Source organism: Rhinopithecus roxellana, chromosome 1 (assembly GCF_007565055.1).
Source record: "Rhinopithecus roxellana isolate Shanxi Qingling chromosome 1, ASM756505v1, whole genome shotgun sequence".
Lineage (NCBI taxonomy): Eukaryota > Metazoa > Chordata > Mammalia > Primates > Cercopithecidae > Rhinopithecus > Rhinopithecus roxellana.
In genome coordinates, this window is record NC_044549.1 from 6,084,345 (window position 1) to 6,096,671 (window position 12,327).

Sequence of the window (12,327 nt, forward strand, 5' to 3'; positions counted from 1 at the left end):
TGGACAAAAATGAATGAAAACAAAAAGACTCATGTAAAATAATCTACATGTAAAATTCAACTAGGTTTATAGATCTTTTTTTTAAGTTCACTTAAGCATACTTAATTCAAAATACTTTTTACAACGTATCCTTACTGAGATTTTCCCAATATGCAGTAACTTTCGTTCCTGTCACATTCATAGATCATCACTTTATGTAAAATTATGTTATAGAATTATAATGCGAAAAAATAGCATTGATGGGGTTGGGGGGAAACCTGATACACGATATAATTGGTAGAAGCAGAATGGTATGGGAGAAAGTAGTAGTAGACTATAGTCTACTACCTGTGCTCAGTATTCTCTGGGAATCAGTCAGCAGCATTTACAGTGAAATCTGTTAAGCAGAAGTAAGTTCACTATGTCTAGTAAACTGAGATTGGTTAAGTAAACCTCTGTTGTACATATACTCCATTGAAAGTGAACAATCCATTAGGTAAAACAGATTAAGGTGGTGAGAGCAACAACATCAGGCTGGAAAGCCAAAGGAAGTACTGAAAAACCTTCTACAAAACAATATTTGCTGAATACTTGCTTTAGGTTCATACACGTCAATGAGGTCACTTCTCAGCATAGGTACTGGTTTGGTTAACAAACCTAAAGCCTTCTTTTTGCACCTTGTAGTTTGCTACCACTTTGCCAAAAGAAACAATATCTAGAATCCCAAGACTGCCTCCAAAAACTTTCTTTCTAGGAAAAATTTCCAGTAAACCTAATTGAAGGGAAGCCACACGACCAAAATGCATTAACAGAGAACCCATGGGGAGTTGAAAATGTCTATCCAACAAAACACTCCTTGAAGATCCATCTGAGTTCACAAGTCAAGAAATCTTCTCAACAATCCGTCTGGATCGCTACCCTGCCAAAACAACTCTCTTCCCACAAAGACTGTAAGATATTTAGAATATCAAAAAATCTGGGAAGTTGACACTGTATATTACAAAGATGGGTCATACATTATTATTCCCAATTTTTCATGAGCCTTATATTAGTCAGGGTTCTCTTAGAGGGACAGAACTAATAGGGTAGATACATAAAGGGGAGTTTATTATTAACTTACGCAATGACAGGGTCCCACAATAGGCCATCTGCAAGCTGAGGAGAAAGGAGAGCTAGTCCGAGTCCCAAAACTGAAGAACTTGAAGTCTGATGTTCAAAGGCTGGAAGCATCCCGCAGGGTAGAAGGATGTGTAGGCTGGGAGGCTAGGTTCATCTCTTTTTCACATTTTTCTGCCTGCTTTATATTCACTGGAAGCCGATTATATTGTGCCCACTAGATTAAGGGTGGATCTGCCTTACCCAGTCCACTGACTCAAATGTTCATCTCTTTTGGCAACACCCACACAGACACACCCAGGATTAAAACTTTGTATCCCTCAGTCCAATCAAGTTGACACTCAGTATTAACCATCACAAGCCTCCCCATAAAAGAAGATTTGGCTTCCATGCCTCATTGACATAAGGCTTGGCCATGTTATTTGGCTAATGAAATGTAAGTGCAAATCACATACGTTACTTCTAAGCTGATGTTTTTAGAGCCATCCCAGAGTTTCTTCATTGCTCTTTCTCTCTCTCTGATGTTATCAGTGTATCCCCATATTGGGATTACTCCATTAACCTGTATTCTGCAGTGAATTTGAGAGTTGTGGGAGAGGCACAGCTGACAACTACAACCAACATGAACAAGAAAGAGGCCTTTGTTGTTGTAAGCCATCAAAACATTGGAGTTGTTTGTAAAATGTCATGCCACAGTGAAAGCTGACTAACAGAGACACAAAAGATTAGATGAAGAAAGAAAATCCAAAAGAAGCTGGTATCAGAATTACACCCTTGAACCAGAAATGGCTTTAAACCAATAAATAATGATCACTAATTTTCATATCAGTGTTTCTCAGACCATGATTATGTACCAATTAACTTTCTTAAAACACTTTAATTTTACCATACACTAATAATTATGTAAATAAAATTAATTATTCAAAAACTGAAAGAAAAAAGTCTTAAAATTCAAGCCCAAATTTTTGTATTATAATTATTAGATTCTACAGAAATAAAATGAACCTGCCAAATTTGCTATCAACATTCCTAAATGCTTATTCCCAATTTCTGATAATATCACTGAAAACACATCACAGTTCGTAGAACCCACTGGTCCGCAGAGCACATGTTGAGTAGCACGGTTTCAGAGCAAGAAGGATTAAGAAATATGAAGGCTTTTATGACACTGAAAACTTATATAACTGAAAAAAAAAATTACAGACAAAATTGGCCCAAAAACACAGGTAAAAATTTCTTGCTATCTTTCCCACTCTGCAAAAATATCAGTGGTTCCTTTTTCTATAGGCATAAAAATCAGGGTTTGTTTCTTTTTTCCTTTCTTTCAGTCTATCAGTGATAGACATTTAGGTTATTTGAAAGGTGCCTAGCTCCCATACTCAGTAATTTTAAATGAAATGCTTTCCGTTATAGCAAATAGGAACCCAATTATTTTATATTGACATATGTAATTTACTGCCTTTCTCTCTTATTATCATCTAGATACTGGAAAGCAGCTAGTTATTTTCAATTATTTAGCAACCTGCAATAAACATGATTTAGAACCAAAACTCCAAGTATATTTTAAAGCACATCTAATTTTCTAAAGAATGGGTCTTTCCTGTATTGCAGATGATTCAAAGTTTTAGAAATTCATCTCAGCCCTTTAAAGAAGTTTCTAGTTTAACCAGAAATACTTTTTCAGTGGTAAAAGTCCAATCCTGATGAATGTCAATATATGTACACCATCCTTCTAGGTTGCTGTGGCAGCTGTTAGTTAAAAAAAAGTAGTTGTTTAAAAATGACTGGAAGAAAAAGAAATGATTGTTGTATTTTCTCTCAAATAAAGAAAAATATATGTACTATATTTAAAGTGAAGCTGTTTTCCAAGTAGTGTTTTAAAATGTGGATGGTAAATCTGCCTGAGTTTTAGCAAAACACACTATTTTACTTTTGCAAGGCTCAACTGCCTTTTGAAATTAATAGTAATTTTCTGAAATAAATAAAAAGACCTTTGCAAGTAAGAGTTTTTTTTTTTTTTTAATCTTGCCAATTAACATTTCTGTAGCACTGATTAAGGTACAAAATTTCTCACATTCACAATCTAGTTAGGAGCAAACTAGTTAGACAGTTAAAACAAACATCATCACATTAAACCCCAATGAGCCAGAGGAAGAACCATTGTTTAGAGAACTCAACTGTGTTTTCGAACTCTAAATCCCATGATGTTTTATTTTACACACCAATTCATGAAGATTTCTTTATTTTTTTAATTTGTATTTATTTATTTATTTTCTGGTAAAGGGTCTCTGTTGCCCAAGACGGTCTCAAACACCTGAGTGATCCTCCCACCTCAGCATCCCAAAGTGCTAGGATTACAGATTACACATGTTAGCCACTAAGGCCAGCCAGCAATTTATTTCTTAAGTAGCATTTGTATTTGATTATTCTACGTACCTGTAACTAAAATAGTCTCAGGTCAGTAGGTACAAAAAAAAAAAAAAGGAAAAAAATCTTTCTTTTTGCTCAACTATTATTAGGAAAAAATGGATTTTATGTTAATAAGGGAAAAATGAAATACGAATCCCTGAAGAGTGTGTGTGTGTGTGTGTGTGTGTGTGTGTGTGTGTGTGTAAGGCATGGTTAATTCAGTTGTCTAAGAGTATATTTTCATGTAGGTTGTCATCACAATAAAAATTCTGTGTTCGCTAAAGTCACACTGACCCATGTGTATATCTTTTTTTACAAAGAAACCTTCTAAATGCATCACTGGCTCAGAATTCAGACTCCACTCACAATTTTCAAATTGTTTGCTTGTTTGTTGATTTGTTTGTTTTTGAAAGTCAAAGCCCATTAGTGAAAAAAAGTTGAGATCCCATTCCCAAAGAGACTTTGAGATCCTATGACTTTGGGCATAAAAAGAGACATCCTTTCATCTAAAAAAGAAAATAAATTAGACATTTAAGTTTTCCCAACATACTGCCTGTCCTTAACTATTTTCTATCACAATTTCATTTACTGTAGTCTTTGCTTATCTCTTCAATAAAAATAAAGGCCCACTGATTACATCTGCTGCTTGTTACTAAATATTTGTTGACTGAGAATCATTAAATGAATGTTATCACAAGGATATGGAGAAATTTTAAATGATGCAATACATCTTTATAAAGAGTGGAATTTTAAAAATCAATGTAAATTGGGAAAAAAAGTTAACAGAGGACATTTTTGCAATAAAAATATGGGCCGGGTAATTTTAGTTTTCTATTTACACAATATTTTTTAAATTACTGTACTTTTAACATTTAAGCATTAAGTCCAAGAACATACAATTTTTAAATGCAATTCTACAAACACATACAGCACAACTTCTAATAATGAGCAACAGTCATTATGACAGTTCACAAATCTAGTTTTCATATAGTCCCTTTTCTATATTTTTATATTTATAGAAACTATTAAGTGGGTTTCATTATAAATGTGGGGGTAGGGAGACCAAATGCAACTATCAGATATTAATGGTGGTTCTTATAGTAGTTGGGTATCTTTACATAAAAATTTAACTTAAACATTCTCAATATCCTCAACCTCTACCTGGAATTTTAAAAAAGAAAACTAGCAAAATAGAATGCCTTGATTATAGGCAGATTTCTAAGTGGTCTAGTAACAAAAAGTCAAGGCAGTGACGTAGAGAAGATGGGGAAATACCTGTGTTTATGTAAAAGAAAAATTATTAATAACAAACATTATTTAAGTGAGTAGTCTCTTATCCTCAAAATACGTTGAATAATCACCACCAGACCAAGCTAATCTGAATTATTAGATCTCATGGTCTTTTACAAAAGTGTCCATGAAATTTTACAACAACTTCCCAGACACTTCTAATTTTTGGGACTACACCATGAACTATTTTCAGTCCTTAGATCCTGTACTTTCCAGTAAAGAAGCCAGTAGCTACAAGAGGTGATAGAGCACTTGAAATGAGGCTAGTGCAACTTAGAAACTGAATTTTATATTTTATTTCATCTTAATTAATTTATTAAATTTAAATTTTAAAAGTGTTATTCAAGTCAGTTACTGGAAACCTCTTAATTTTTTTTGGAAAAAAACTGGGTATATGAACATACTTTTAAACTGAAAATTTTATTAAACTTAAATTTAAATTAAGTGCAGTCCGCCCTCAGGTTGCACATCTACTGATTCAACCAATCTTAGATTGAAAATTTGAAAAAGAAAAACGGATGGTTGCATCTGCACTGAATACTGAAACCGCCTTTTTTTCTTGTTATTATTCCATAAACAATATAGTATAACAAGTATTTATACAGCATTTACATCGTATTAGGTACTGTAAATAATCTAGACATAATTGAAAGTATAAGAGAACATGCATCTAGGTTATATGCAAATACTACATCATTTTATACAAGAGATTTAAGCATCCTTGGATTTTGGTATCCACGAGAAGTTGTAGAACAAGTCCCCCATTGATACTGAAAGATTACTGTATTTGCAATGAAAACTTACCATCTGAATTAAGACTTGCTGTACCCAGATTTCAAAGATGTGGTATAATAAAAGAATAAAAATCTCATCAATAAAATTTACATTGATTAAATGTTAAAATGATAATATTTTTATATCCTAGGTAAATATAATTTATTATTGTTAAATTTTATTATACTGTTCTCCTTTCACTTTTTTAATATTGTTACTAAAATTTCTGAATTACATAAGTTGCTTGCATTTTATTTCTGTGGGACAGTGCTGTCTTAGACAATGCATATTAATGTAAAACCCAAAGTTTTGTTAAGTCAAGTTCCTTTAAGAATAATTTACATTGCATCAAAATTTGTTCTATATACATGTACAGTTCTATAAATTTTGATTAATTCATACAGTCAGGTAACCAGCACCACAATCATGATATGAAACATTTTCACCATCCCCAAAAGTTCCCTCATGTCCCTTTGTAATCAACCTTTACCCACCACCCCAACCCCTGAAAACAATGATCTGTTTTCTGTCCCTACAGTTTTGCTGTTTCTAAAATGCCATAAAAGTTGAAAATACAGCATATAGACTTTTGAGCCCAGTGAAATCAAATTTTAAATATTATACCATTCTATGATATTAAAGGATTATAATCATTTTGATATTCCTTTTCCTTGTATCAAGAACATTTACCAAGGCCTATTTTTTCCAGTTATTCCACTTTCAAAACTGAACTTTCTTCCTTGTCATCATTCTAGTAATGTATTTACCCTTCAAGAATAAAACGTAGTAGATTGTATTACAGTTATTTACATTACAGTCCTTCCTCCCACCAGACTCTAAGCTAGAAATCTGACTTTGCTTTCCATAGCATTAACTCTGTGTAGTGCAGCTAACATTGCAAATGACAAGGCTGAGAAGAGATTTCCCATTGTGTTCTAAAACAAGGTAAAGGAAAAAAAGAAATGAGTGATGGACGTTACTCTCCAGATTAGGTATCTACTTTTATTGAAGTCTCCGAAAAGAGTATAAGGCTATACAGAGGATCCAAGAACTATGATTCCAGCCAGCCAGGTGTGAATGCTAGTGGAGCTTTAACTATGCCAGTATTTTTACCTGGATTGCTACTTGTTTTGTCATAGCTTGCTAACAAAGTTGAGTAAATTTGGAGCTGTCTTCCTAATAGCATTTTTCTCAAAATCCTTGTTATTTCTAGTACATGATTTTACAGAACAGAAAGTCAAGAATACACGTATCACATTATAACAGAAACAGCTGCACCACACAAAGAGCTTAATAAATTACAAGGTTCTATCTGAAAAGTCTGATATTTATTTGTAATCATTAATGTCCGTATGGTTAAATACATGAAATATAAGAAACATATGTATTAAATAGTTAATAAGACATCACGATTTAGTTCAATGCTTTCAAGTACTTACTAAAATCTCCAGTAAGAAAAACTCCTTCTGCTCCTGGGGCCCATTCTTTGCAGTATAAACCACCATCAGCACATCTGTGGACGCCAAATGATTCATAGCCTCTGGAAAACTTATCAATACCACCTTCGTTTTCTCCAATGCTGTTCAAAATTTGGCTAAACTGTTTATACCTTTGAAGAAGTGTGAAAGAAAATAAGTTAGAAAATCAAATAGTCTTCTAGAAAAGCTACTGTAATTAAGTAACTGCTTTAGTCTTATTTAGGGAAAAAAAGGACATTATTAAAGAGGAATAATATAAATAATTTCATTTATTAGTATAGGTTACCTGGTAGGATAAAATCAGTCTTATTTAAAATAAACTGAGCTAATCTAAGTAGCATTTTTGGTAACTTCAAGCACTGGTATGAGAGAGGAAATATGATGGCTATACTATTTCATGAATTTTTTAAAAACTAGCATTATAGCAACTTCCATGTCAAGACAGTGTAATGAAACAGAATCTCTACATCTCTCTCCTCTGATTCCTAAGGAAATGAAATAACACAGTCAAAATTCAGCAAGAAAAAGAAAATTAGCCTACTGCAGGGTTTGGCAAACTTTTCCTGTTAAGGGGCAGACGGCAAATATTTTAGGCTTTGTCAGCCATATGGTCTCTGTCACAGCTACTCAAGGATGTCTCTGAAGTATGAAAGGGGCCATGGACAAAAAGTTAATGAGTGGGTGTGGCTGTGTTCCAGTAACACTTTATTTCCAAAAACAGGTGGTGGGCCAGATTTGGCCTGCAGCCTTTTCCTTCCCTGAAGCAACTAAGCATGGCAAGAACATACATCATATCAAAGTACAAAAGCCAGTGGCCACAAGAAGAAATCACAGATTCCTAAGCAGGACCAAGAACAGCACATGCCTGCTCCTGACCCTCTCCCAGTTCCCCTGGATCAGGTACTGGTACACCAAAATTACTACCCTATTTTCATTAGTATCCCCTATATCCAGTAAGAAACAAACCAGGAAAAACTTGGTAAAACTGGAGAAGTAAACCATGTGGCAGGTGCTCTATGTCAGAAGTGAAGGTTCCAGAACTATACAAAATTGTATACAATATTGTATACAATACTATACAAGCCAATAGGCTTCTCTATACCTCCCCATACCCTCAGGGGTAAGCAATCTTTCCCTGAAAGATGGCAGGAATCTAGGTAGGATATCTAGGATATCCAGGGAACATACAAAATTTGAGATGCAGAATAATGAACAATATCTCAACTTAGCTACATAGAAACCTTTTTACAAATGTTTCACATTATACAACTTAATTAAAAATAAACTCAAAAGAATAAGAGCTGAAAGATTATATGACAAGAGAATGAAAAGTAAAAGACTGTAGACTTAACGAAATAAATGGAGGAATAAAGTATATCAATAGATAATGATGAATAAGTTTAGACTCAGCAAAAAAAAAGTACATAGTATAGCAAAAATAGCAAATTATTAAATGAATAAATATTGAGAATTGAAATAATTAAAGAAAAACAATGAATTTGAATATATTAAAGAGAACCTAAGAGACACCTAACATAGACAAAAAAAAATATGATCCAAATATGGATAGCTGCTGACTGAAAAATAAAACTAAATAAAATCAACATAGATGATATAAAACTGGACGATTTTCCTAAGGAAATAAATCCGCATATTAAAAAGAGCATACAATTTTTTAAGAAAAGTTTGGGAAACAAACACACACAAAATATATTCCAATTTAAGCAACTGAAATTCAAAAGATAAAAGAAATGAGTCTATAGACAACCAGGCAGAAAAAGGCAACATCAATTAAAAACCAAAAGATAAAACCAACTCCACACAATTCTAAGAAGGAAAAGTAGTAATCTAGGAATATCCTAGAAGACAAGTTTCTATTCATATCTAAGGAATTTTTTTAAATATTGTCAAATTTAAAATTGAGTTTTAGTCAATGACACTAATGAACCATTCTTGAAGAAAAATCAGCTACTTTCCATTTTTCTAAATGGCAATTAAAAATTAAAAACAAACACAAGAACGAACAGTTATTGTAGGAGTGTGTCTAAGAACTGACTCCTTAAATATAGAACCTTGGCTAGACAATCGTGGAACTGTGTGAATGTGATCATGAAAAGGGATCTCAGCTGACAAAGTAAAAACATTATATTTAAAAAAAGAGATGAGTGAAAGGAGGATGAAATTTTATAGCAGAGAATCACTCAACACAGAGTAAAATTTAAGGTTGTCATCATTATACTCTTTCATGTCTTTATTAATCTTAGACGAGCACTGAAATAAAACTTTACAGTAAAGAAAGTTGTATATGAATTCCAATAATTTCTTTTCACTTCACTTTAATTTCATTGTTTAAATTAAAGTTAACAGACATTTATTTTCTCACGTCTCATTATAGTATTTCTATCAAGCATTTTCTCTAACCTTCCATCTAAAGATAGGCATATAAAAATATCAAGAATTATATACCCTTAATATCAGTTAGGATTATTTTGGTGACGTTTCTTTTTACTTTCTCCATTGCACTGTTCTACTTATGTATAACAAATAACTACCATTTAAAGAAAAATGAAGTACAGTTTTCCTAAAACTATAATTTTTCACATAATTAAAACAGCAACATAATTTTATATAATAGTTACAGGGAATTTTACCGAGTATGTAAAACTAGGTTTATAAAATTTGAGGAACTTAAATCATCTGAAATAGATCTACGGAGCAAAACCGAGTTTCTGAAATAGTATTAAGCCAAAGTAAAACTTCAATACGTGATGAAAGGGCATTTCAAAACAGTCAGAAAAGGATAGCTTATTCAATAAAACATTGAAATCTATGAGTCTGTCATAAAAAGTAGATCACTAAAACCAAAGAACTTACAGAGAGATCAAACTTGTAAACTTTAATATTTTAAAAATAAGTCCAAGTGTTCATGAAAAATGAAGCACAGGTAGCCAATAAACATTACAAACAATGATCAAATTCATATATAACTAAAGAAGTGCAAACCTAAACTTCAAAATGCAATTTTCCACCTAAAAGACCCAGAAACATATGATAGTCTATACGGATGGGATATGGTTCAGGAGAAAAGACATTTTCAAATGCTCTTGGTTGAAGTATCAATTAGAAAACAATTTGACAACAGCTGTGAAAATTTCAAAATCACACTCTTCAAGTAAGTAACTCTATTTTTAGAAATCTGTCCTTTGGATATACGTCACACAAAGATGCAAAGACATCTATGTATACAATACTATTTATTCTTTATGGCATTATTTATAATACAAAACCACGGAAAATAAGCTACCTTGGCAACAATGGGAAATTAGGTGAATGAACTGTGGAATATCCAAATGATAAATTATATGACAACCATTAAAAAAATGAAGTAGGGCAAAATATGCTGATACGGAATCCTGCCCGAAATAATCCCAGTCTCACAAGATAGTTTTTATTCAAGGGGACATAAACTGAACCACCCAAAGCAGCCAGGCCGGTGTAACAAATATGAGGAGCTGACAACACACAGGAAACACAAAATTGCAAAGTTGATGATAAAATAAGGAAAACAAAGCAGAAACTGTTGAGATGGAAGGTACAAGCCTCATCTAAAAGCACAGCCTCTATTTAATAGTTACAGCTCATTGTTACGTAGCACATTTTGTCCAGTCATGTGATTACTCGAGAACATTAAAAAATACAGATTTTTCTATGAACTCTTCCTAATGTAAACAGTGGCAACTGTTTCAAAACACTTAAAATACTTACCTAGACAAGCAAAGTAGATATGCAGGCCTGATGGAACACCATATGCAAACTCTTTAAATTATACGAGAAAATGTTCTGTGTGTGTGCGGTTTTTTTTTAACCTCTTCCAGATATCAGTCAGCTATACTTCTTGGAATATGGAAATGCTAATCCATATTAAATTATATAAGTAATAACAGGCAATAAAATGATCAAACATTGTGGAACAATCAACAAAACAAAAATTGAACTCAGGGTAAAAGATAAACACACACATACACCCTCATAATAAAAGGAAAACGACTGATTTCCCAAAAAGGTATAACGTTGGGAGGGTAAACAAATGTAATCATTTTACTTTCAATGTTGGTATAATACCTTACGATAAACTTTTAGATTTATGTAAAGTTTAAGTTTAAAAAACAATCATTTTCTAAGAAAGTTTCTTAAAGTATTTTCAAACGTCCCATTTAGTAAAATTTCAATGGAAACACGATTAGAGCATTATATTACTTCAAGTATCTTGACTTCCCTCAAGGTCAGCCCTACAGCTTCTGATACAGAAATACACACTGCACTTTGAAATCACTGTGGCTCAAAAAGGAAAATGCCTGAGGATACAGCAAGCTCATCATGCCTGTGGCCTCTCCTACTATAGTCATCTCTCTTAATATTTTGCAATGAATTTAGAGGATATTTAAAAACTAGGTCAAATTTTTGGTAACCAAGAAGATAAAATGAAATTAGTATAGGAACTAACATTTTGTATAGATATAAAGAACTGTTATAAAAATTATCAGATGTGACCTCTATATCAATGTTTTAAATCCTCTGTTACATAGGAAGAGACAGAGGTAAACATAAATAAATAAATTGTCCAAGATCAAGAAGGTAATAAGTAATAAGGACATCACATCATTAATCACAAAAGGTAGATTTCAAGTTAAATCTCAAATTAAAAGTCATATTTCACTTTTAAAGAAAGTTATTTATGTTTTACTCTTAAGGTAATTTATCTTATAATTATATTTAATCTTATAATTATGTTTAATTAATTTAATCTTATAATTAAGAGAATCAGGGATAGCTGATATTAGCTTTATTTCCAGAAATAGTCTACTTTCAAGTCCTGACTCACATACACCATATGTGACTCTGAACAAGTCCCTTCATCTCCTTTTTCCTGATTTTCTTAACACATCAACTGGGGGCTCGAGGGAACCTCACGGATTGTAAGGAATCAATGAAACACAGTAGGAGCATTCCCCACAGTGTTCAATAAACGGTAGCTGGAACTTTTCTCTACCTTGAAGTGGTAACACTATAGTGTACTTTTTACTTTATCAATTTTCTTTTACTTATTACACTTGCTTAGATTTTAAAACACATATCAGCTATTAGCTATGTTACGATTTTTCCCCTCAAGTTCCAAAACTGTTTAAGAATGCTTTCCATTTTTTTCCTGGAATAGAAAAACACAAATATACCAACACATAATACATATCACACACTCCAAATTCATTTGAACATATGAGTT

At 32.5% G+C, this 12,327-nt stretch overlaps 1 protein-coding gene across 1 annotated transcript in view; it reads right to left on the minus strand.

Moving 5' to 3' along the window:
• Nucleotides 1–12,327, minus strand: part of GBE1 (1,4-alpha-glucan branching enzyme 1) — a 274,655-nt gene that overhangs the window by 210,489 nt on the left and 51,839 nt on the right. Inside the window, 1 exon segment of the mRNA XM_010356067.2 lies at nucleotides 7,008–7,177. Within this exon segment, the coding sequence (XP_010354369.2) occupies nucleotides 7,008–7,177 (170 nt within the window).